This window comes from Lepus europaeus, chromosome 5 (genome assembly GCF_033115175.1).
Source record: "Lepus europaeus isolate LE1 chromosome 5, mLepTim1.pri, whole genome shotgun sequence".
NCBI lineage: Eukaryota > Metazoa > Chordata > Mammalia > Lagomorpha > Leporidae > Lepus > Lepus europaeus.
The window spans coordinates 34,185,403-34,212,009 of NC_084831.1; the positions used below are offsets into that span (position 1 = coordinate 34,185,403).

General features: G+C 43.1%; 1 protein-coding gene across 1 annotated transcript in view; it reads left to right on the forward strand.

Annotated features, from left to right (window-relative positions):
* The window catches only part of LOC133760707 (coiled-coil domain-containing protein 30-like), an 84,732-nt gene that overhangs the window by 30,280 nt on the left and 27,845 nt on the right, over window positions 1–26,607 (forward strand). Inside the window, exons 6-8 of the mRNA XM_062193292.1 lie at window positions 6,615–6,824; window positions 15,058–15,212; window positions 21,851–22,013. Coding sequence (XP_062049276.1) covers window positions 6,615–6,824; window positions 15,058–15,212; window positions 21,851–22,013 — 528 coding nt within the window. The remainder of the gene's footprint in view (window positions 1–6,614; window positions 6,825–15,057; window positions 15,213–21,850; window positions 22,014–26,607) is intronic.

Genomic DNA, 26,607 nt, shown 5'->3' on the forward strand with positions numbered 1-26,607 from the left:
TGTATGCATGTACCTGTGTGTATGTGTCTGTGTGTGTCTGTGCTGTGTGTCTGTGTGTCTGTGTGTTATATATTTCTGAGCTCTCTATCCTGCTCCATCATTGTTTAATCTGCCTGTCCTTGTGCCAATACCACACTACCTTGGCAATTTTAGCTTTATATCAATATTAGTATTAGAGAGAGCAAATATTTTCACATTGTTCTTCTGATTCCAGGATATCTTCATTATTCTTGGCCTTTTGAAGTTCTGTATAAATTTTATAATCAGTTTGTTAAGATACACACAGATACTCACATGAACTTACACATATACTCACACCAGACCTTCTAGATTTCAGTTGGAATTACATTGAATCCATAGATTAATTTGTACAGAATTTTAATGTTTTAATCTTTTAAAATATGAATATTCTAATTTGTGAAGTGTGGGTTTGTATTTAGGTCTTTAATTTGTCTCTATAATTCTCTTATACATCTTTTCTTAGAAATAGTCCTAGGTGCTGATATTTTCTATACAATTATAAGTGGTAACTTTTTTTAAGGTGAACAAATTTCATGTATTTTATATAAACAGATTTATGAGCATAGTGATGCTACCCACCCTGCCCTCACTCCCACCCATGCTCTTACCCTCCCTCTTCCTTTCTTTCCTTTTCTTTCTTTTAATTTTTAGAAAGATCCACTTTCAGTTTATTTTATACTTACAAGATTAACATTACGGCCGGCGCCGTGGCTCAACAGGCTAATCCTCCGCCTTGCGGCGCCGGCACACCGGGTTCTAGTCCCGGTCAGGGCGCTGGATTCTGTCCCCGTTGCCCCTCTTCCAGGCCAGCTCTCTGCTGTGGCCAGGGAGTGCAGTGGAGGATGGCCCAAGTCCTTGGGCCCTGCACCCGCATGGGAGACCAGGAGAAGCACCTGGCTCCTGGCTTCGGATCAGCATGATGCACCGGCCGCAGCGTGCCGGCCGCGGCGGCCATTGGAGGGTGAACCAACGGCAAAGGAAGCCTTTCTCTCTGTCTCTCTCTCTCTCTCTCTCACTGTCCACTCTGCCTGTCAAAAATTTAAAAAAAAAATAAGATTAACATTACACTAAGTAAAGAATTCAACAAGTAGTAAGAAGAAAAAAACACTGTTATTCAGCAGTAGAGACAGGGGCTATAAATAATCATTTAAAAATTTTCATTTTCTAAGTATTTAAAATATATAAAAATATACTTCATCTTTTTCTTTTATTTTTAAGAGATTTATTTATTTATTTGAAAGGCAGAGTTACAGAGAGAGAGATCTTCCATCCACTGGTTCACTCCTCAAATGGCTGCAAGGGCTGGAGCTGAGCCAGTCCAAAGCCAGGTGCAAGGAGCTTCTTCCGGGTCTCCCACATGGACTTTGGGCCATCGTCCACTGCTTTCCCAGGCCATAGCAGAGAGCTGGATCGGAAGTAGAGCAGCTGGGACTTGGACCGGCACCCATATGTGATGCTGGCACTGCAAGCAGTGGTTTTACCCACTATGCCACAGCACCGGCCCTACTTCATCTTTTTCTAATAAAAATTTTGTCATAATTTTTATTCTTATAATTTATATACATATATATTATTTTGGATACTCTATGCAAGCAATCATATCATTTGAGAAAAAAGATAACATTTCTTCTTTTCCAAATATTATCCCTTTCATTCTTTTCTTTTTGACTGGCTAGTAATCTTACAATACTGGATAGAACTGGTGATAGTAGGCATCTTTTTCTCATTCCTAATCTAAAAAGAAAAACCCTCAAATTATATAATTTAGTATGTTTTTGTAAGCCTTTTAAATTTTTTAAAAATCATTGTAAGGAGGCCGGCTCTGCGGCTCACTAGGCCAATCCTCCACCTGTGGCGCCAGCACACCGGGTTCTAGTCCCGGTCGGGGCGCCAGATTCTGTCCTGGTTGCTCCTCTTCCAGTCCAGCTCTCTGCTGTGGCCCAGGAGTGCAGTGGAGGATGGCCCAGATCTTTGGGTCCTGCACCTGCATGGGAGACCAGGAGAAGCACCTGGCTCTTGGTTTTGGATTGGCGCGGTGCACCGGCCACAGCAGCCATGGGGGGGTGAACCAACGGAAAAAGGAAGACCTTTCTCAAAAAAAAAAAAAAAAAAAAAAAAATTGTAAGAAAACTGCTTTGTAGTATGACTTGCTCAGTTTTTTTTTTTTTTAGAAGATTTATTTATTTATTTGAAAGGCGGAATTACAGAGAGAGAGAGGTCGTCCATCCGCTGATTCACTCCCCAGATGGCTGCAACACCTGGAGCTGAGCTGATCTGAAGCCAGAAGCCAGGAGCTTCTTCCGGGTCTCCCACACAGGTGCAGAGGCCCAGGGACTTAGGCCATCTTCTACTGCTTTCCCAGGTCATAGCAGAGAGAAAGCTGGATTAGAAGTGGAGCTGCCGGGACTCAAACTGGTATCCATATGGGATGTCAGCACTGCAGGCAGTGGCTTTACCTGCTACGCCACAGCGCCAGCCCCTGCTCAATGTTTTATTGTGAATGCATGCTGAATTTCATGAAACTGTTTTCCTGAATATTTTGAGAAAAGGCAATATTAGGAAAAATTTTCAATCTGTTAATATGCTGTATTGCATTGACTAATTACTGACCTAATGTTAACCCACTTTAGCATTCCAGAGTTCAGTCATACTTTATCGTAAATTAGCATCCCTTTCCTACATTACTCTGTTTCGCTTGCTAATATTTCTTTGGGAATTTTGTATCTTTGCACTTGAGTGAGACTTGCGTGTCATTTTCTTTCTTGTAATGCTCTTGTTGGATGTGTTGTTGTAAAATAAGATGGGTGGTACACTCACTTTTTCTACTCTCTGAAAGAGTTTGTGTAAAATTGCAATGGTTTCTTAAATTTTTACAAGATTTCATCACTGAAGCCTTCTCATTCTAGAATTTTCATTTGGAAAACCAAACTGAAGCCAATTGCTGGTTCTTTTTCTTTAATAGTTATGAGAAGTCAAGTTTTCAAACTTTCTTCTTGTATCAGTTTTGGTATATTTTATTTTTCTAGAAAATTTTTCAGTTTCGTTTAAATTTCTAAAATGTCTACAGAAACTTTTTTTTATTTATTTGAAAAGCAGAATGACAAGAGAGAGATAGCTTCCATCTACTTGGTTCACTCCCCTAAATGGCCACAACAGCCAGAGCTGGGCCAGGCCAAAGCCGGTACCCAGAACTCCATCAGGTCTCCCACATGGGTGACAAGGACCCAAGTACCTGGGCCATCTTCTGCTGCTTTCTCAGGCACATAAACAGAGAGCTGGATCAGAAGTGGAGCAGCTGGGACTTGAACAAGTCCCCAAATGGGATGCTGGCACTGCAAGTAGCAAATTAACCTGCTGCACAACATAAGCCCGACTTTTTTTATTTTTTTAAAGATTTATTTATTTACTTGAAAGAGTTACACAGAGAGAGAAGGAGAGGCAGAGAGAGAAAGAGAGAGAGAGAGAGAGAGAGGTCCTCCATCCTCTGGTTCACTCCCCAGTTGGCCACGACGGCCAGAGCTGGGCTGATCTGAAGCCAGGAGTCATAAGATTGTTCTGGGTCTCCCATGAAGGTGCAGGGGCCCAAGGAATTGGGCCATCTTCTACTGCTCTCCCATTCCACAGCAGAGAGCTGGGTTGGAAATGAAGCAGCCAGGTCTCGAACTGGTGCCCATATGGGATGCCAGCACTGCAGGCGGTGCCCTTACTATGCCACAGTGCCGGCCACACCACTTCTTTTTTAAAATAGTGATGGTTCTTTTTACTTTCTTGTTAGTTACCTATGTTATATTGCTTTTTCCTTAATTAGTCGTACTAATTAAGAAGTTGATTCACTTTAGTAGACTTTTCAAAGGACCAACTTCTACCTTTGTTGATCAACTGTATCATAGTCTTTTTAGAGAGATAATAAATACATGTATGTCACAGTCAATGTAGTGTGACGTCCTGGATCAGAATCAGAAAATCTGTTTTGCAGACCTGGATCTCTCATTTGCCAACTTTATGTAATAGTTTTTTTAAAAAAAAAAAAGTGTATTTTATATTTGAAAAGCAGAGATACAGAGAGAGAGAGGTCTTCCATCTGCTGGTTTCTTCCTAAATGGCCACAGTGGCCAGAGATGAGCTGATCCAAAGCCAGGAGCCAGGAACTTCTTTCAGGTCTCCCACGTGGGTGCAGGGGCCCAAGGACTTGGACCATTTCCACTGCTTTCCCAGGCCATAGCAGAGAGCTGGATCAGAAGCGGAGCAGCTGGGACTCGAACCAGCACCCGTATGGGATGCCAGCACTGCAGGCCAGGGCTTTAACCAGCAGCACCACAGCACTGGCCCTTATATACAGTATTTTCATCTCTAAAATGGAGCAAATTACCAATCCCAGTGACTTTGTAGATGTGAAAAATTTAACACATGAAAAGTAATATTTCAGTTCCATGCTTCATATACAATAAGTATTCTATAACTGATCCTTGAATAATAACAGTTAACTTTTAGATTTTTTTCCATCTTATTTGAAAGGAAGAAAGAAAGAGAAACAGACAGGGAGAAATCTTCCATCTGGGGGCCAGCAACGTGGCATAGCCACCGCCTGAAGTGCTGGCATCCCATATGGGTGCCAGTTCAAGACCTGGCTGTTCCACTTCTGATCCAGCTCTCTATTATGGCCTGGGAAAGCAGTTGAAGATGGACCAAGTGCTTAGGCCCCTGCACCCATGTGGGAGTCTTGGAAGAAGCTCCTGGCTCCTGGCTTTGGATCAGCCCAGTTCTGGCCATTGCAACCATCTAGGGAGTGAACCAGCAGGTGGAAGATCTCTCTCTCTCTCTCTCTCTGCCTCTGCCTCTGCCTCTCTGTAACTCTGTCTTTCAAATAAATAAATAAAACTTTTTTATAAAATGAAGAAGAAGAAGAAGAAACCTTCCATCTGCTGATTCACTCCCCCCGAATACCCACAACAGCCAGGGCTGAGCCAGGCCAAAGCCAGAACACTATCAAAGTCTCCCACATACATATCAGGGACCCAGGTACTCAAGCCATCACTGTTGCCTCCCAAGAATACATTAGCAGGAAGCTGGATCAGAAGCAGAATAGCTGAGACTTGAATCAGTCATTCTGATGGCGTTTCCAAGCAGTGACTTAATCACTGTGCCAAATGTCCACCCCATCAACAGTTAACTTTTACTAGGTGTTTCCTATGTATCTGCCTCTATTCTTCATGTTCTAATTGCTTTGTTTTACTTACTACAGTCTCACAAGTATCCTATAAATTTAAGCAGTAATTAGCCCCATATTACAGATGAAGAGACTGATGCTCAAAGAGACTGAACACCAATAACGTTTAGACCCATTTGATATACTATGGTTAATACATAGAAGTTAAATATAGAAAAGATATTGTAATTATAATTCCCATTAACTCAGTTGAAAAGCTTTGAAACCAGTGAACACAGCTTTCCATGAGGACGAAGAAAAATTTGTTTTAGCATTTTTATCTGTGAGGCTTCCCTGCTAATATATACATTCTCCAGGTTCTAATATTCCTCAGAATAAATTTATCTGCACAGTGAATACTGATTAACTGCCTACTGTCTGGCACTTGGATAGGCCTCAAACACAGGAAATGAGTAAAAAAAATTGCATGATACCGGCATCCCATCTGGGCCCCGATTCGTGTCCTGGCTGCTTCACTTCTGACTCAGCTAAAGGCCTGGGAAAGCAGCAGAGGGTGGCCCAACTGTTTAAGGCCCTGCCACCCACATGGGAAGTTCTTGGTTCCTCCTGGACCAGCCCTGGCCATTGCAGCCATTTGGGAAATGAACCAGGATATGGAACACTCTCTCTCTCTCTCTCTCTCTCTCTCTCTCTCTCTCTCATATATATATATATATATATATATATATATATATATATATGATAGATATATATATCTTTCTGTCTCTCCCTCTTTCTGTAACTCATTCAAATAAATAAATAAATAAATAAGGCAGTCCTCGGGGCAGGTTGGTGCATCAGTGACAAAGTGACATGGCTGCTTGGAACAACGACATCCCACACCTGGGTCCCCAGGCTCCAGCCCCAACTCACTTCTGATCCACTTCTTGCTAATGCACACCATGGGAGGCAGCAGGTGGTGGCTCAAGTTCTTGGGTCCCTGCCACCCTTGTGGGAGACCCAGATTGAGTTTCAGACTCCTGGCTTTGACCTGGCCTAACCTTGGCTACTGCGCACAATTGGGGAATGAAGCAGTAGATGGAAGATCTCGCGTGTTCTCTGCTTTTCAAATAAATGAGTAAATCTTTTAAAAGGAAGAAAGAAATCTAGCTTGGAGTGAATAGAAGAAAAGGTGCAAATGCTTCAACCACATGTGTATAGAAAACCCTTAAGAAAATCCCTTTGTCCCACCTCCGTCTGACTAGATGGACTTTGACACATCTGACAGACGCATGACAGTCCAGAAAGGCAATCAGTCACGTGCTGCTGGCATGTGTCAGCCTTTGGTGCTTGTGTGCCCTCCCTTGAGAGCTGCCTATTCCAGTTCAGATTCCCATTCATGCCGTCCTTCTTGTTGATATCAATTCTATTCATCCCCCACCTCTAGATGAAAATTGAGCTACAGCAAGCCCAACAGAAGTTACTGGACAGCACAAAGATGTACTCCTCCCTCACGGCAGAGTGGAAGCACTGTCAGCAGAAAATCAAGGAACTGGAGCTGGAAGGACTCAGACAGGCTCAGAGCATCAAAGCACAGAGCACCCTGCAGGAAAGGCTGGCTCAGGAGAAATCGAAGGTTGCCAGTGCAGAAGAAAAGGTAATTCCCTTCGCACTCGGGAGGCGGGGAGCCCTGAGTGCCGCTGCTGAAGCCCTGTTTCTCTGAGGATGTTAAGAAATAGATACGATGCGTACTTGATAGAATTCTGTTTTATCTTTACCATGTTTTCAACTCTTTTGATTGCATCTGCTCCTACAATTCCAGCACATGTTGCGTTTTTAAAAACTGCGTGAACTTAAAAAGATAAATTTCATTAAAGCTAGAACTGACTGAGCCCATATGAGTTTTTTTGTTTTGTGACTTGTTGTGAATGTAATGAACCGTTTTGAAATATTGTCCCTGCATTTTAGGGTGCTTAACACCAGGTGGCAGTAGTACATAATGGTTACACATTTTTATGTGTAGGTTTGAGTAAAAACTTAAATAATTGCTTCAAACTATATACATATAAAGCAAATATTAAAAAGTAGAAGACATAAATCTGAATTAAACTTTAAAAAATCTGGGGTATTTCTTTGGTGTCAAGGTTAAGATGCCACTTGGGACAAGTCAGAACCTGTATCAGAGTTCCTGGCTTAAGTCCTGGCTTTGCTTCCCATCCAGATTCCTGCTAATGCACACCCAAGGAGGCAACAGATGATGGCTCAAGTACTGGGAGACCTGAATGGAGTGCCTGGCTCCTGGCTCCAGGCTCCTGGCTCCACACTGTTACACCATTTGGAGAGTGAACCAGCAAATGAAAGATTCTCTCTCTGTCTCTCTTTCTCTCTCTCTCTCTCTCACTCTCACTCTCTGCCTTCTGCCTTTCAAATAAAATTAAAATGAATAAATAAAAATTCTTAAAAAATAAAAAAGTCTAAGGTTAAGCTAAATAAGGCAGCACAAAATAGTTTATCCTGTATGAATCTGTTTATTAAAATTCAAGAATAGATAAAACTAAGCTATAGAGATAGGATAGTAATTATCTTTTTTTTTTGGACAGGCAGAGTGGACAGTGAGAGAGAGACAGAGAGAAAGGTCTTCCTTTTGCCGTTGGTTCACCCTCCAATGGCCGCCACGGTAGGCACGCTGCAGCCGGCGCACCACACTGATCCGATGGCAGGAGCCAGGTACTTCTCCTGGTCTCCCATGGGGTGCAGGGCCCAAGGACTTGGGCCATCCTCCACTGCACTCCCTGGCCACAGCAGAGAGCTGGCCTGGAAGAGGGGCAACCGGGACAGGATCGGTGCCCCGACCGGGACTAGAACTTGGTGTGCCGGCACGCCGCAAGGCGGAGGATTAGCCTAGTGAGCTGCGGCGCCGGCCAAGGATAGTAATTATCTTTATGAGGGATGTCTACTAAAAGAGGCCTGAGAGAATCTTCCATGATACTGGAGGCATTCTATATCTTGGTCTGGGAAGCAGTTATGTAAGTAAAACTTCATAAATAAAATTTTATCTAAAATACTTAAAATATGTATGTTAATTACCAAATGTATGTGTGTTACTTACCATACATATGTTATTACTTTATTTTTTAAAAACCAATTGTGGTACAGCTTGTTAAGCCACCACTTGGGATTCCCACTTCCCATCTCTGAGTATTGGTTCAAGCTCTGGCTACTCTGCTTCCAGTCCAACTTCCTGCTAATGCATCTGGGAAGGCAGCGAAAGATGGCCCAAGTGCTTGCATCCCTGCCATCCACGTTGGAGATCAGGATGGAGTTACTGGCTCCTGGCTTTGTCCTGGCTCAGGCCTTGCTGTTGAAGCCATTTGAGGAGTGAACCTGTGGATAGAAAATCTCTTATCTCTCTCTGTCTGTCTCTCTCTGTCGCTCAGCTTTTTACATACATACATATATACATATGTAAATAAATAAATATTTTTAAAATTATAAAATAAAGTAACTGATGAAGTTACTGAAGATTGATGACTTTTTTTGTTATTCTATTACCAGGCTTTATTTTTTTTCTTGACCTAATATACATGGCCCAACAGAATATGGAAGAACACCTTAACACTTATCCCTTGAAAAGAAAGCAGTGATTTTTTTTCCAAAGAAAACTTTTATTTAAAGAATACAAATTTTATGCACTTCATAAATACAACTTTCTGAACATAGTGATTCTTCCCACCATACCTACCCTCCCACCCCTCTTCCTCCTCCCTCTCCGCTGTGTAGTATTCCATGGTGTACATATCCCATAATTTCTTTTTTTAAAGATTTTATTTATTTGAGAGGTAGAGTTACAGATAGTGAGAGGGAGAGACTGAGAAAAGGTCTTCCATCAACTGGTTCACCCTCCAAATGGCTGCAACAGCCTGAGCTGTGCCAATCTCAAGCCAGGAGCCCGGAGCTTCCTCTAGGTCTCCCTCGCAAGTGCAGGGGCCCAAGGACTTGGGACATCTTCCACTGCTTTCCCAGGCCATAGCAGAGAGCTGGAATGGAAGTGGAGCAGCCAGGTCTTGAACTGGCACCCATATGGGATGCCGGCTCCTCAGGCCAGGGCATTAACCTGCTGAGCCACAGTGCTGCCCCCCCCCCCCCCAATCTCCTAGCCAGTCTTCAGTTGATGCGCATTTAGCTATTATGAATTGCACTGCAGATAACAATTTCATTTGCTGATTTCATTTCCCTTTGGGAAATTCCCAGGACAAGGATGGCTGGGTCATATGGTAGGTCTATATTCAGATTTCTGAGGTATCTCCATACTGCCTTCCATAGTGGCTTTACCAGTTTACATTCCCACCAACAGTGGATTAGGGTACCTTTTTCCCCACATCCTTACCAGCATTTGTTGTTTGCTGATTTCTGTATGTAAGCCATTCTGATGTGGATGAGGTGAAACCTCATTGTGGTTTTGATTTGCATTTCCCTTATGGCTAATGATCCTGAGCATTTTTTCACGTGTCTGTTGGCCATTTGGATTTCCACCTTTGAAAAATGTCTGTTTAAGTCCTTTGCCCATTTAATAACTGGTTAGTTTGTTTTGTTGTTGTTGAGTTTCTTGATCTCTTTATATATTCTGGTTATTAATCCTTTATCAGTTGTATAGTTTTCAAATAATTTCTCCCATTCTGTTGGTTGCCTCTTCACTTTCCTGACTGTTTCTTTGCAGTACAGAGCTTCCCAATTTGATGTAATCCCATTTGTCAATTTTGGCTTTGATTGCCTGTGCCTCTGGGGTCTTTTCCAAGAACTCTTTGCTATTCCAAAGTCTTGCAGGGTTCCCCCAATGCTCTCTAATAATTTGGTAGTATTGGATCACAGATTTAGGTCTTTAATCCATTTTAAGGGGATATTTGTGTGAGGTGTAAGGTAGGGGTCTTCCTTCATACTTCTGTATGTGGAGATCCACTTTTCTCATCACCATTTGTTGAAGAGACTGATTTCTTGAAGGATTGATTTTAGCTCCTTTGTCAAATATAAGTTGGTTGTAGATGCTTGGATTGATTTCTAGTGTTTCTATTCTGTTCCAATAGCCTATCCATCTATTTTTGTACCAGTATCAGGCTGTTTTAATTATAACTATCCTGTAGTATGCTTGAGTTCTGGTATTGTGATGCCTCTGGCTTTGTCTTTGTTGTATAAGATTGCTTTAGCTATTTGGAATCTCCTGTATTTCCATATAAATTTCAGCATCATTCTTTCTATATCTGAGAAGAATGTCCTTGGTATTCTGATTGGTATTGCATTGAATCTGTAAATTGCTTTTGGTAGTATGGACATTTTGATGATATTGATTTTTTTTTTTTTTTTTTTTTTTTGACATGCAGAGTGGATAGTGAGAGAGAGAGACAGAGAGAAAGGTCTTCCTTTTTGCCATTGGTTCACTCTCCAATGGCCGCTGCAGCTGGCGCATCTCACTGATCCGAAGCCAGGAGCCAGGTGCTTCTCCTGGTCTCCCATGCGGGTGCAGGGCCCAAGCACTTGGGCCATCCTCCACTGCCTTCCCAGGCCATAGCAGAGAGCTGGCCTGGAAGAGGGGCAACCGGGATAGAATCCGGCACCCCAACCGGGACTGGAACCTGGTGTGCCGGCGCCGCAAGGCAGAGGATTAGCCTGTTGAGCCACAGCGCCGGCCGATGATATTGATTCTTCCAATCCACGAACAGGGCAGATTTTTCCATTTATTTTGTGTCTTCTATTTATTTCTTTAATGTTTTGTAATTCTCATCATAGAGATCTTTGATATCCTTGGTTAAATTTATTCCAAGGTATTTTACTTTTTTGGTACCTATTGTGAATGGGGTTGATCTTAGAAGTTTTTTCTCAGCCATGGCATTGTCTGTGTATATGAAGGCTATTGATTTTTATGTGTTTATTTTATATCCTGCTACTTTACCAAACTCTTCTATGAGTTCCAATAGTCTTTTAGTGGATTCTTTTGGAACCTCTATATAGAGAATCATGTCATCTGCAAATAGGGACAGTTTGACTTCCTCCTTCCCAATCTGCATCCCATTGATTTTAATTTTATTTCTTTATTTATTATTATTTATTTATTTATTTATTGCCTAACAACTCTGGCTAAAACTTCCAGGACTATATTGAATATATAGGTGAGATTGGGCATCCTTGTCTGGTTCTGGATCTCAGTGGAAATGCTTCCAACTTTTCCCCATTCAATAGGATGCTGACCATGGGTTTGTCATAAATTGCCTTGATTGTGTTAAGGAATGTTTCTTCTATACCCAATTTTCTTAGAGTGTTGAAAGTGTGTTGTATTTTATCAAATGCTTTCTCTGCATCTATTGAGATAATCATATGATCTTTGTTCATCAGTTGTTAATGTGATGTATCACATTGATTGATTTGCAAATGCTGAACCATCCCTTCATGCAAGGAATAAATCCCACTTGGTCTGGGTGAATGATCTTTCTGATGTGTTGTCAGATTGGATTGGCTAGTATTTTGTTGAGGATATTTACATCTATGTTCATCAGTGAAACTGGTCTGTAGTTCTCTTTCTGTATTGTATCTTAATTGTCTCTTTTAACAGTTTTTATGTTAATGTTTTGTCTCTTTTAATGTTAATATCTTTGTCTCTTTTAACAGTTTTTATGTTAATGTTTTTGTGTTTTGTGTTAAAGTTTTTGTATTTTGTCTGATATTACGATGGCTCATTTTTGGTTTGTGCTAGCATGGAATATCTTTTTCCATCCTTTCACTTTCAGTCTGCATGTCTTTGTTGGTGATGTGTTTCTTGTAGGCAGCAAATAGATGGGTTTTGTTTTTTAATCCATTCCACTAGTCTGTATCTTTTAACAGGAGAGTTGAAGCCTCTTACATTTAAGGTGACTACTGATAAGTAATGATTTGGCCCTGCATTTTTCCATAAATATTCCTATTGTTTACTTTGGATTTCCTTTTTACTTTTATTGGGAAATTTTCTGCCTTTACTTTCTTTTGTAAGTGATGACCATGTTTCTGTGTTTCTATGTGTACCACATCCTTAAGCATCTTTTGTAAGGCTGGATGGTTGGTGACAAATTCTTTTCAATTTCTGTTTGCTATGGAAGGTCTTATTTCACCTTCATTCATAAATAAGAGCTTTGCAGGGTACAGTATTCTGGGTTGATAGTTTTTTCTCTTAAGACTTGGAATATATCTCTCCATTCTCACCTAGCCTGTAGAGTTTCTGATCTGAAGTCAGCTATGAGTCTAATTGGAGATCTTCTGAAGGTAATCTGGCATTTCTCTTGTGCACATTTTAGAATCTTTTCTTTATGTTTTACTGTAGAGAGTTTGATTGCAACGTATTGTGGTGAAGATCTTTTCTGGTCATGTCTCTTAGGAGTTGTATGTGCATCCTGTACTTGGATGTCCCTTTCTTTCTCCAAATTAGAGAAATTTTCTATTATTATTTCACTAAAAAGCCTTCTAATCCTTTCTCTCTTTCCATGTTTTCAGGAACTCCTAAGACCTGTATGTTGGGTTGTTTGATAGTATCTTGTACTCCAACAGTGTATTTTAGTTTTCTAATTTCTTCTTCTTGTTTTTGTTCTGACTGTAAAATTTCCTGAGATTTGTCTTCTAAGTATGATTTCCACTGAAAAATAGCAATATGAGTCAGTCACATTTCTATTTTTTTAATCTTTATTTATTTGAAAGACAGACACAAATAGGGAGGTACACAGAGAGATCTCCCATCTACTGGTTCACTTTCTTTTTTTATATAATTTTTACTTATTTATTTATTTGAAAGTCAGTTTCATAGAGAGAAAGAGGAGAGACAGAGTTCTTCCATCCCCTGGTTCACTCCCCAAACGGCCACATGTCCAGGGCTGGGCCAGGCTGAAGTCAGGGGTCAGGAGCTTCCTCCTTGTCTCCCACATGGGTGCAGGGGTTCAAGCACTTGGGCCATCCTCCACTGCTTTCCCAGGTGCATTAACAGGGAGATAGATGTAAAGTGGAGCAGCTGGGACTCAAACTGGTGCCCATATGGGATGCCAGTGCTTCAGGTAGTGGCTGTACCCACTATGCCACAGCACTAGCTCCTGGTTCACTTCCTTTCAAAAGCCCATTACAGCCTGGACTGGGCCAGGCTGAGCTAGGACTCAGTCTAGATCTCCCACATGGGTGGTAAGGCCCCAAGGACCTGAACCACCCTCTGCTGCTTTCCCAGGCATATTATCAGGGAGCTGGATTAGAAGTGGAGCATCTGGGACTTGAACCAGTGCACATATGGGATGCTGAAACTGCAGACAGTATTTTAACCTGCTACATCACAACGCCAGACCCAAAGCGCCACTTTTAATCCAACATATAAATTGTAATATATAATTTTATAAAAATATCTCTTTCAAATTCATAAATCATTTTTAGTTTACCAGGGCATTAAAGAGGCTGTTATTAAAACTAGGCAATATACTAACAGATACTTCATTTGTAAGAGACTTCTACTTTGTTTTGGGGTATTATTCATTAATTTAGCCACACTGTGGAGAAATGACTCTTTCACATACTGCTATTGGAAGTATAGATTTGTCTGATAACCTATGGAGGTAGTTTGGCACTATCTTTCAAATACAAACTAGTAAGCTTTGCCCTAGCAAATCCACATCTCATAGTTTACTCTATAGACATTAAAATAGTATTATTTGTAGTAGCAAAAGATTTGGAATCCATCTAAATGTGCATCAGTAGGGGGCTGGTTAAGTAGTTTATAGAATATCGATACAGTGTGATGGTATACAACTGCAAAGAAGACGGGGCCGGCGCTGTGGCGCAGGGTTAATGCCCTGGCCTGAAGCGCCAGCATCCCATATGGGCGCCGGTTCGAGACCCAGCTGCTCCACTTCTGTTCCAGCTCTCTGCTATGGCCTGGGAAAGCAGTGGAGGATGGCCCAAGTCCTTGGGCCCCTGCACCCGTGTGGGAGACCTGGAGGAGGTTCCTGGCTTCAGATCAGCACAGCTCCAGCCATTGCAGCCAATTGGGGAGTGAACCATCGGATGGAAGACCTCTCTCTCTCTCTCTCTCTCTCTCTCTGCCTCTCTCTCTGTGTGTAACTCTGACTTTCGAGTAAATAAATAAATATTTTTTTAAAAATGCAAAGAAGACAATTCCATGTGTATATGGATATGGAAGAATCACCAAATTATTATTATTGAAAAAACAAGATACACACCTGCATATAGTATGTCATTATTTATTAAAAATGTTTGTGTATATGGGGAGAACTATAAATGTTTGTTGTATGTACATAAATCTCTGAAAGAGTACACAAGAAGCTAATAACAAGGTCACCTATTTGGTGGGGGAAAACTGGGAGGAAATGGCTCAGGGATGGGAGATTTTTCACCATGCAACATCTTTTATGCACATATCACATATGGCAAAAACTGAGTAGTTTATTTTAAAATTAAGATAAATCTAGAGTGGGCCTTGAGCCTACCAGCTAAGACATCTACTTCACACATTGGAGTACCTGCATTCAAGTTCCAGCTCCAGTTCCTGATCCCAGCTTCCTGCTAACGCAGACCCTGGGAGAAGTGGTGATGGCTCAAGTGGTTGCCACTCACATGGGAGACCTAGATTGCACCCACCCCAGCCATTGTGGGCATTTGACAAGTGAATTAGTGAAAGAGATTTCTCTCTCCCTCCCTCCCTTCCTCCCTCCCTCTGTGAGATTTAAAAAAAAAAAAAAAGATAGATTAAATCTAACCACAAGCTTTAGATCAGATTTATATGTTAGCCCTGCTGTGTTTGAATTTATTTGCTATTTCTCTAATTTGAAAAAAGGCCATACTCTTCTTAACATTTTACTTGTAAACTGTTTTCATTCAAGATTCTGGAACTGCAACAGAAACTAGAATATGCTCAGAAAGTCTGTCTCACAGACACTTGTATTTTGAAGAAGAAGCAACTGGAGGAGAAGATCAAAGAAGCACTAGAAAATGAAGCTAAAGTGAAGCAACAGTATCAGGAAGAACAACAGAGGAGGTAAGAGCAGCCAAGACAGCTTGACTTGGGTTTAGCAGTGACTGGAGTTCATCCGTGGTGTCAGTTTACCAACGAACTGTTTATTTCTCCTCTGTCCCACTGGGTAAACTCATCACACAACTGCTTATATATAGCACTTACCTCACCGTATTCTGTTTATTTTCCTGTTTGCCTCTGCCACTACAGTGTGGGATTCTTCAAGGGAGGTTACTTCTTGTTCTGAGACACAGCAGGTGCACCAGTGAGTTTCCTTGAATGACTGGATTGCCCAGGAAATTTGATAGTCTAGGATTTGCTTTTCTAACTCCTTGACATGACTGACACAAATGCAGATGACAGTGGTGTTGATATTTTGTATTTATTAGCTGATTTTCCTCAAACTGGTTCCAAGTACTATGTAAGTATCTTAGTCACCTACTATCAGTTCAGTTGTTTATTTTTTTTTTCTAAAATTACTATGAATGTCATTACAATTCTTACGCAAAGCATCCTTTTGAATGCCTTCAACTTCAATAACTGGTGCTTCTCATTTATATGACATTCAAAGTGATCCACATACATTTTGAGAGAAATGTGGTTTTAGCCCCTGAAAAAATATGAAGATGTTCCCACTTACTTTGTAGCTCAGAAACTTACTTGCACCTTCAGTGAAAGCTATAGCATAGAGTCTGGCACTCAATAGGTTCTTAATAAATATTTATTGAATGAACGAAAGTTTGAATCAATGAATGAGTTAATATATGTATGAAGTATCATGATCTGTTTATCTGATATTAAATCTTCTCTTTCTAGAATATTATTTTAATGGCATGCCAGAATTTACTGTTTTAAAATTTTATTTATTTACTAGAGAGACAGAGCTCCTACCTGCCGAGCCCCCAAATGCATGCAACAGCCAGTGCTAGGCTGGTAACAGAGCCAAAAACTCAATCCAAGTCTCCCATGTGGGTGACAAGGACCTAACCACTTGAGGGTTTGCATTGGTAGGAAGCTGAAATCAGGAGCTACAGTCAAACATCAAACCCAGGCATTCTCATATGAGATGTAGGCATCCCAACCCACATCTTATCTGCTAGGCCAAATGCCTGCACCCATAATCTATTTAATGAATCCCTTACTGTTGGTCACTTACATTTTTCCCAGTGTCTGGCTGTTACAATGACATAATATATATCCTGGCACATAAGTACTTGTAGCAGTAAAAATTTAATCAGAGATATAGAGTCAGTAGGAAGCGTACATATATATATACATTTATATTTATATATACTTAAGATTTATTTTGTTTATTTGATAGGCAGAATGAGAGAGGGAGGGAAAAGAGAGAAAGAGATTTTCCATCCACTTGTTCACTCCCCAGGTAGCTGCAACAGCCAAGCTAAACTGAAGCCAGGAGCCAAAAACTCCACTGTGGTCTCCCACATGGTTGGCAGTGGCTCAAGTACTTGGGCCATCTTTTGCTGCCCACACAGATACATTAAGAGGAAGCTGGATCAGAAGCAGAGCAGCTGGAACAGACTTAATCCAGCACTGTGAGATGCTGGTATTGCAGGCAGCGGCTTAACCTGCTGTGCAACAATGTTGGCCCCAAGGGAGTTCTTACAGGAGTTTGGTCATAAGCAATTGTGGGAGTTTATGCCATTCTTTCTCTAGTTACCTATGGTGGAAGATTAGATGATTAATTTTAAATTTTTCTTCCTTTACAATATATGCATTTAATTCTACAAGGTTCCTGCTTTTTCTGTATCCCACAAATTCTATATAAAGCTCTATTTTTATTTGCTTCAAAATGTTTTTAATCCCTCATGAGATGTCATCTTTGATTCATACATTTTTAGAAGTATGTTGTTTATTTTGACAGTTGTTGTTATTGGTTGTTACCTTCTTGTTATTGATTTATAGGTTTTTTTTTTTTTTTTTTGACAGGCAGAGTTAGACAGTGAGAGAGACAGAGAGAAAGGTCTTCATTTTCCATTGGTTCACCCCCTAATGGCCACTGCGGCCGGCACACCGTGCTGATCCGAAGCCAGGAACCAGGTGCTTCTCCTGGTCTCCCATGCGGGTGCAGGGCCCAAGCACTTGGGCCATCCTCCACTGCACTCCTGGGCCACAGCAGAGAGCTGGACTGGAAGAGGAGCAACCGGGACAGAACAGGCACCCCGACCGGGACTAGAACCCGGTGTGCCAGTGCCACAGGTGGAGGATTAGCTTATTAAGCCGTGGTGCCGGCCTATAGTTTTATAATATGTATCATTTTAAGCAGTTGTATAACATTCTGTTACATAAATATATCATAATTTATATAATATGTCTTTTAGACATCTTTTGCCATTATAAATTTTTCTGCATTAAATATCCATGTACATAGACTTGGGTACTGTAGTGAAATGTGATGAGTATTATACTGAAGGAGGCACAGGTTTCTGTGGTGGCACATAGCAGGGACAGCTGCAGAGCTCAGGTGCTTAAGAACGTTGCTCTTGGCAGGCATCGTGGCATAGTAAAGACACTCCCAGAGGTGCCTATATCCCATATGGTCACTGGTTCCTATCCTGGCTGCTCCATTTCAGATCCAGTTCCCTGCTCATGCACCTAGGAAAGCAGTGGAAGATGGCCCAAGTGCTTGGGCCCCTGTTCCCACGTGGGAGACCTGGATAAAGCTCCTGGCTCCTGGCTTTGGCTTGGTCCAGCACTGGCCATGGCGGCCTTCTGGGTAGTGAACCAGCAGATTGAAGACTCTAACTGAAGACTCTCTCTCTCTCTCTCTCTCTCTTTTTCTCTTTCCCTCTCTCCTTCTCTCTCTGTAACTGTGACTTTCAAGATAAATATTTTTTTTTAAAGTCACCTTCACGGCCGGCGCCGTGGCTTAATAGGCTAATCCTCTGCCTTGCGGCGCCGGCACACCGGGTTCTAGTCCCGGTTGGGGCACCGGATTCTATCCCGGTTGCCCCTCTTCCAGGCCAGCTCTCTGCTATGGCCCGGGAAGGCAGTGGAGGATGGCCCAAGTCCTTGGGCCCTGCACCCGCATGGGAGACCAGGAGAAGCACCTGGCTCCTGGCTTCGGATCAGCGCGATGCGCCAGCCGTGGTGGCCATTGGAGGGTGAACCAACGGCAAAAAGGAAGACCTTTCTCTCTGTCTCTCTCTCACTATCCACTCTGCCTGTCCAAAAAAAAAAAAAAAAATGCTTCTGCCACTTATGTAGGAGACCTGGGTTACATTACTGTCTCTTGATTCTGACCCAGCCTAGCCAAGCCCAGCAAAAAAAAAAAAAAAAAAAAAAAAAGTCACCTTCAAAGCTCTTGAAGCTGATAGCAAAGTAGTTGGTATGGGAAAGTTAAGTAGGGAAAATTATGCCAGGAGAAGTCTGGAAGAAGACAGGGAAGGGGTTGGAGTTGAAGGTGGGAGAGGAATACCAAGGAGGACCGCTTGTTTGCGGAAGTGAAGAAAGTTCATTGGCAGGAACAGAATGTTTGGGATCAGGAGGTTGGCAGGAAAGTGAGGCTACAGAGTTCAGCTAAGCCCATGCCTGAGGCATCCAACAAGCCACAATGAACAGTTTAGGCTTTAGTCTGAGAGCAGTAGAAGCCACTGAAGGATTTTAAGAGGGAGTGATAGGATTAGATTGCGATTAGAAAGAAGTTCTCACTACCAGGTAAGGAATGGACTTGTGAAGGGCTCAGGTTGCAGAAAAACAGAGTGTGATCAATCCATGGATTTCCTCATTTTGTTTTAAGATTGATTTATTTTTACTTGAAAGTCAGAGTTACACAGAGAGGAGAGGCAGAGAGAGAGGTCTTCCATCCGATGGTTCACTCCCCAATTGGCTGCAATGGCCGGAGCTGCACCAATCTGAAGCCAGGAGCCAGGAGCCAGGAGCTTCTTCCGGGTCTCCCATGTGAGTGCAGGGGCCCAAGGACTTGGGCCATCCTTTACTGCTGTCCCAGGCCATAGCAGAAAGCTGGATGGGAAGTGGAGCAGCTGGGACTTGAACCGGCGCCCATATGGGATGCTGGCGCTTGAGGCCAGGGTGTTAACTTACTGTGCCACAGCGCTGGCCTGGATTTCTTAATTTTATTCACTAGTCTTTTATAGCCTAAACTGTCTATATGGTATATGAATTAATTGCTAATATATTCATGAGTTGCTGTTTTCATTTTGACTTTCTACTTTTTATTTATTTATTTTTGAAGATTTATTTGAAAGGCAGAGTAACAGAGAAAGGTGAAGAAAGAGACCAAAAGGGAGAGTGAGAGAGAGAGATTGTCCATCGATTGGTTCACTCTTCAAATGACAAAAATGGCCTGTGTTGGGCCAGACCAGTCAAAGCTAGAAGCAAGGAACTCCATTTGGGTCCCCTATGTGAGTGGCAAGGCCCAAGCCCTTGGGCCATCTTCTACTGCTTTCTCGGGTGCATTAGCAGGGAGCTGGGTCTGATAGTAGAGCAGCTGAGACTCAAACCAGCACTCATACATGATGCAGGTGACTAATCTTGTTGTGCTACAATGCCAACCCCAACTTTCTACTTTTTTAAATTCCAGTTTTCAACTCTCAAATTTTACTACAGATAAGGCCAGCGCTGTGGCTCAATAGGCTAATCCTCCGCCTTGCGGCACCGGCACACCGGGTTCTAGTCCTGGTCTGGGTGCCGGATTCTGTCCCAGTTGCCCCTCTTCCAGGCCAGCGCTCTACTGTAACCCAGGAGTGCAGTGGAGGATGGCCCAAGTGCTTGGGTCCTGCACCCCATGAGAGACCAGGGGAAGCACCTGGCTCCTGCCTTCGGATCAGCGCGGTGCGCCGGCCACAGCGCGCCGGCCGCGGTGGCTATTGGAGGGTGAACCAACGGCAAAAAAAAGAAGACCTTTCTCTCTGTATCTCTCACTGTCCACTCTGCCTGTCAAAAAAAATTTTACTACAGATAATCCAAGGTTGTTTAGTTTCAGCAACTCTTACCAGTCTATGGTTTATCTCTTAGTGCAGTCCTTTGATCAGAAATCAAGAATGGAAGCCAAAAGCAGAAGTAAGCAACAATAGTAAGGGTAATCCAGTGAATCACGTGAAAGAGGGCGTGGCGGGGCTGGCAACGGCAGAACAGGTAAAGCCGCTGCCTGCATCCCCTATGGGTGAAGGTTCGTGTCCTGGCTACTCCACTTCTGATCCAGCTCCCTGCTCATGGCCCAGGAAAAGCAGAAGATGACCCAAAAGCATAGGTTTCTCCTTCCTACGTGGGAGACCTGGAAGAAACTCCTGGCTTTGGCCTGGCCCACCCCTGGCCGTCACAGCCATCTGAAGAGTGAACCAGTGAATGGAAAAATTTTCTCTTTCTTTCCCTCTCTCTGTAACTCTGACTTTCAAATAAATAAATAAATCTTTAAAAAAAAAGAAGAAGAAGAAGAAGAAGAAGAAGAAGAAGAAGAAGAAGAAGAAGAAGAAGAAGAAGAAGAAGAAGGAAAGAGGGTGTGTTGATATATGGGTAGGTATGGATGGTAGAATAGAAGCCACAACTGTCCCTGTAGAGCCTGTGCCTACTCCAAGCAACGTAACTAGAAGAATGAGATGGAGAGATCTGAATCCATGTCTCAAATATAACTACCCTCCCCCTATAACCCATTGTCTTCTCAGAATACAGAAGTTAGAGAATCTTTTTGTCCAATGTTAGTATTTGACTGCCCTTTTGTGTGGGTAAGAATTTTTGCTAACCATCATCACCATATTCTTCAAGAGGAATCGTCTAAATTCACAGAACCTTGGTCCCAAATCCTCAAGAACTCTGCACAAGCAGTAGCCTAATGAGACTTTCTCCAAAGCAGGAAAGTACAAATGGTCCTCTTTTGCAAAAGGGTGAATTTTCTCACCAAATGTCACAGGCTCCTTCAAGATTCAGCTGTACCAGTGATAACGTGCATCCATTAGCAGCAGTAGTGTTTGTAAATAAGGACCTTATGTTGTGAGGAAGAAAGAATATGGGATTCAGGATTAGAACCCTACCTCTACCTTGTCCTGAATGTTCTCTGCCACAACTTCCACATATCTGAAAGAAGGAAAATTCATTTTGTTAAAGATTTATTTTATTTATTTGAAATGCAGAGTTAGAGAAAGAGAGACAGGAAGGCAGAGAGAAAGAGCTAGAGCGAGCGAGCGAGAGAGAGAGATATTCCATCTGCTGGTTCACTCCCCAAATAGTCACAATGGCTGGGGCTGAGTCAGGCTGAAACCAGGAGCCTGGAATTCCATCTGAGTCTCCCACGTGGGTAACAGGGCCAAGCAGTTGGGCCATCCTGCACTACTTTCCCAGGCTCATTAGCAGGAAGCCAGATTGGAAGCAGAGCAGCTAGGGCTCAAACCATTGCTTATATGGAATGCTGGCATTGCAGGCAGGGCCTTAATCTGCGGCACTGCTTACCCACTGCCCTGGATAATTATTTCTTCCTCAGAGAGCAACTTGGATGAGTGTGAGAGAACTAAAAAAAGTTTCTGACACAAAGGAGGTTGCCATGTCGGTCCCTTTACACTGAGGACACATACCCCATCTAATTAAGCAAAAAATCTCCTGTGGAGGTATCAGAATGTGAAGTCCGAGTTTCATGTGCAATGCTGTGGTAGTCACAATGTGATTTAATGTACATTAACTTCCCTCAGGAAACTCTTAGATCAGGATGTCAGTGAGCTGCAAAGACAAGTGAAGACCTTACAGGACAAAGAGAACCACCTGGAAATAACCAGTTATCAGCAACAATCCAGAATTCAGCAACAAGAAGCCCTCCTTAAACAACTGGAAAATGAGAAAAGAAAATCTGATGAGGTAAGAAAGGAGACAGACATGGCTCTCCATCTCCCTATTCCTACAGGCTTGAGTGACAGCTAATTATTATTGAGTGCCTAGTACTTCACCTGTTGGCTTTAGTCAGGGCTTCAATCAGGAAAGCAGAAACTACTCCAGGTATGTCAAGATGATGGTGATGGGGAAGGGTGGCAGGGGAATGGCTTCCTCTACGCTTCCAAGTTCTTTGGCTGAACTACAAACTGGATTGACATAAAACAGATCAACAGGAAAAAAGCCACTTTAAATACGTGCATACACATGTGAGTCTTGCCAAATGAGACATGAAGTATTAGATGATTAAAGCTTATAAATAGTGTTATAGGTAGCTTCCTCCTGAGCTACAGCCAGGGGTAGCCCCCTGGGGATGGTAGCAGAAGGGACACAAGTCCTGAGGGAGTAAGAAGAGGAAGGCATGATGAATAGCGGCTGTCCTGTTGGGCTGGCGGAAGTCTCTCCGGTAACACAAGAGCCGCCCTCTTCCTGACAGTGCAGATACTTTTACTAATGGGGATTTCCTCAAGGACGTAATTGCTTCTACAAAAGGATGCCTTGTCGGAGCTACTCCCGTGTCTGCTGTTTCTCAGAACAACCAACTCAAAAGACACCAAAGTATATTTCAGGTAGCATATTCTGGTCTCCTATACTTGTGCTTTGGAATGCTATGTCCTGAGCCCAAACACAATCAAGCAGGACTTTAAGATGCTTACAAAACTGTCTGATGGCAGGGAAGGGGGAGAGTGGATAGCCAGAAAGAGCTGCCGCTGGCTTCCAATAAGCCCTGAGGTTCAGAAATCACAGGAAAGCCATCTCCTACAGCACCAAAGTAGGAGATTTGCAGAAACTCCCTGAAGCCCTGCAAATGTCTCATCCTCTGCCATTCACCTACTGGCTGGTGCTAGACAAGAAAAAAGGGAGAAAATCCCAAACCTGTTTTTTCCTCTCCATACTCAGTGCTACTCTTAGCACTTCCCTTATGATACCAGCTGTGTGGAGTATTCTTACACTGTTATAGGCAAGAAGACAGACAGAGGTGGGAGAAAGAGCCAGAGGAAGTATGTCACCACACCCTCTCCCAGGGCTGCCTCTAAAACTTCTCCCATGGCCAGCAACACAAAATTGCTATTGTAGTGAAGCCACTGGCCAGAACCAGCCAGGCTGAAGATACCCAAAGTGACTGCTGACTGCATCCTGCAATGACCTATATATGTAACCAATTATAATATCACTGTAATAGGATTGCCATGGTTGACACTTCTACTCCCATCATGCACTGTGAGGCTTCCAGGACTTCCTAAAAAGGCCAGGAAATGAAAAGTCATCAAATTCCTGGAAACCTTTTTTTTTTTTTTTTTTTTTTTGACAGGCAGAGTGGACAGTGAGAGAGAGAGACAGAGAGAAAGGTCTTCCTTTGCCGTTGGTTCACCCTCCAATGGCCGCCGCGGCCAGCGCACCACGCTGAGCCGATGGCAGAGCCAGGTGCTTTATCCTGGTCTCCCATGGGGTGCAGGGCCCAAGGACTTGGGCCATCCTCCACTGCACTCCCTGGCCACAGCAGAGAGCTGGCCTGGAAGAGGGGCAACCGGGACAGAATCCGGTGCCCGGACCAGGACTAGAACCCGGTGTGCCGGCGCCGCGAGGCGGAGGATTAGCCTGTTAAGCCATGGCGCCGGCCTAAATTCCTGGAAATCTTTGGCCTTTCCTGAAAACTCTATCCAAAGCACCATCACCAGTGACTCCAGATCATGTCGAAGGATGACTCCTGAAATCTCATGGGTTGCAGCTCACTCTAGAGTGAGCCTACCATCCCTTTAAGTATGTGCTTTTACTTTGCTAATGAAGCTTAATCCTCCACTAACCTTTATCTATGTCTTGTCCTTGAATCCTTTCACAAGTCTGAGACAAGAATCTGGACCCCTCAGTAACACAAAGCAAGTTCTGTAGTTCTCTGTGGACACCAACTCGGCATAAGGAATTTAATTCAGTTTGGAAACTTCAGACCCCACAAGTTAAGGGCTCAGTCCCACAAGACTATACTCATTTCAGATGCCAATTGCAAGTCCAGGTTTTTACCTGTGCTTCCAACCAACCAGCAATAGAGAGGAGGGTCCCACAACCCACCCTCAGGTTTGACCTTTTGTTAGAATGACTCACAGAACTCAAGAAAACAGTTTCCTTACTAGCTCGTGGGTTTATTATAAAAGGATACAACTCAGAAACAGCCAGATAGAAGAAATGCACAGGGTATGTGGCAGTGGGTGTGGAACTTGGGAGCCCTCTCTGGGTACCACCCTCCCTACACCTCCATGTGTTCAACCCAGATGCTCTATAAACCCTGTCCTGGGCAGTGCCATGTTAGGGGCCAGTGCTGTGGTGTAGCAGGTAAAGCCTCTGCCTGCAGTGCCGACATCCCATATGGGCACCAGTTCCAGTCCTGGCTGCTCCACTTCCAATTCAGCTCTCTGCTATGGCTTGGGAAAGCAGTAGAAGATGGCCCAAGTCCTTGGGCCCCTGCACCCACATGGGAGACCCGGAAGAAACTCCTGGCTCCTGGCTTCGAGTTGGCCCAGCCCATCCATTGTGGCCGTCTGGGGAATGAAACAGTAAATGGAAAACCTCTCTCTCTCTCTCTGCCTCTCTGTAACTCTGACTTTCAAATAAATAAATAAATCTTTTAAAAAATTAAATAATTAATTAACTTGAAACGAAAGTCCTTTTGAGGTTTTGTGGAAGCTTCTGGTTTTTGCTTCCGCATGAAAGGAACTTGGCAATCATCACCGCCCTATCCTAACAACTAAAAAGCTGAACAGGCTGAAAAATCAACACCTCTTCCAAATTCAATCAGAGAGGTGAGGTCACAGGGCAAACCGCTGCTCCTGAAATTGGAGACCAATGGACAAACAGAACCTCAACCTACAAGAGCGGAACCTCTGTGAGGACCAGTGCCCACGTAGGGAAACCTGAGCTGTAAGTAATGAACTTTTGGAACCCTCAGTGTGCACAAGTCTGGGAGATTTAAGAACTCCAGGGAACCCTATCATTTTGGGGTCCCAGGGTCCCCACACTTTGGTGAATTTTACCTCCTGGAGTTAGTTTATTGGTTTTGTTTGCTTGTTTTTTGTTTTTGTTGTTGTTGTTGTTTTTGAGAGGGCAAGAGACAAAGAGAGCTCCCATGCTCTGGTACATCCCCAGATACAGATATACTCTCAACAGCTGGCCAAGCCAAAGCTTGAGCCAGGAATCCAAGCCTTCCACATGGGTGGCAGGAAACCAGTTACCGGAGCCATCACTGCTTCCCAGGGTGTACATCAGCAGGAAGCTAGAGTCAGGAGCTGAGGGTGAGTACCAAACCCCAGGCACTCTGATATGGGATCTAGGCAGCTTAAACAGTAAGCTAAACACCCATCTTTTATCCAGCTTTTACACTGAGTATCTGATTAAAACCTGCTCCTAGCAGGGGGAGGGAAAAAGGAACCAGTTTTGAACTTCCTGACAAAGCTTGCCCTCAGGAGAGACTATTTCACCCAGCCTAACTGACCTAGAGGAAGGAGCATGTCCAGCTGCAGATCCCTCTAGGTATCTGGTCCCACAGCTGAGGGGGTGGGGGGAGCAAGTGTGCAGCTCGCAGTCCAGAGACACAGGCTTGCTGAAGGACTGAGACCTGAGCCCATGAATGCAGAGCACTTCCCAGTCTCCCAACTATAAACCACATTACTGAAGGCCTATTTACCGCAATTCCTTTTACACAGTACATCATGTTCAGCTATCAAGAAAAAAATTACAAGAGATACTAAAAAACAAAAAGCATAATTTAAAGAAACAAAGTAGGCATTAGAACAGACCAAGTATTTAAAACCCCTATGCTTAATAAACTGAGGGTCCTAATTAATATGGTGGACCACATGTGTGCAAGAGCAGGCGGGCCATATAAGCAGAGATGGAAGATCTAAGCAAGAATCAGAAGTGCTCAATTGAAAGCACTGTAACGGAGATGGCATGCGGCACAGTGGTTTGGGACATCCACACTCCACATCAGAGGGTGTGGGTTTGAGTCTCAGCTTCACTTCCAGTTCTAGCTCCCTGCTAATGCACACCCTGGGAGGCAGCGAGTGGTGGCTCAAGTAGTGGGATCGCGGCCACCCATGGAGGAGACCTAAATTGAGTTCCAGACTCCTGGCTTCAGTCTGGCCCACTCCTGACTGTTGTGGGTGTTTGAAAAGTGAACTAGTACATGGAAGATCTCTCTCTAATGAGCTCTTATCTGTCTCTGTCTCTCTGCCTTTCAAGTAAATAAAAATAAATTTTTTAAAACCAAAAAAACAAGTATAACATCAGTGATAAAAGCGTTTGTGAACTCATCAATAGACTTCTCCACCTGAGACAAGAGTCTCTGAGCCTGAGGACATCTCAGCAGAAACCCACAAAACAAACAAAAGAAAAAAAAAAAAAAGACAACCAGGATATTCAAGAACTGCAGGGCAAGTGCAAAAACATGTAACAGACATGAGACTATCTGACAGAGAAGAAATAGAGAACACAGCAGAAGAAATATTTGAAATAATGATTGAGAATTTCC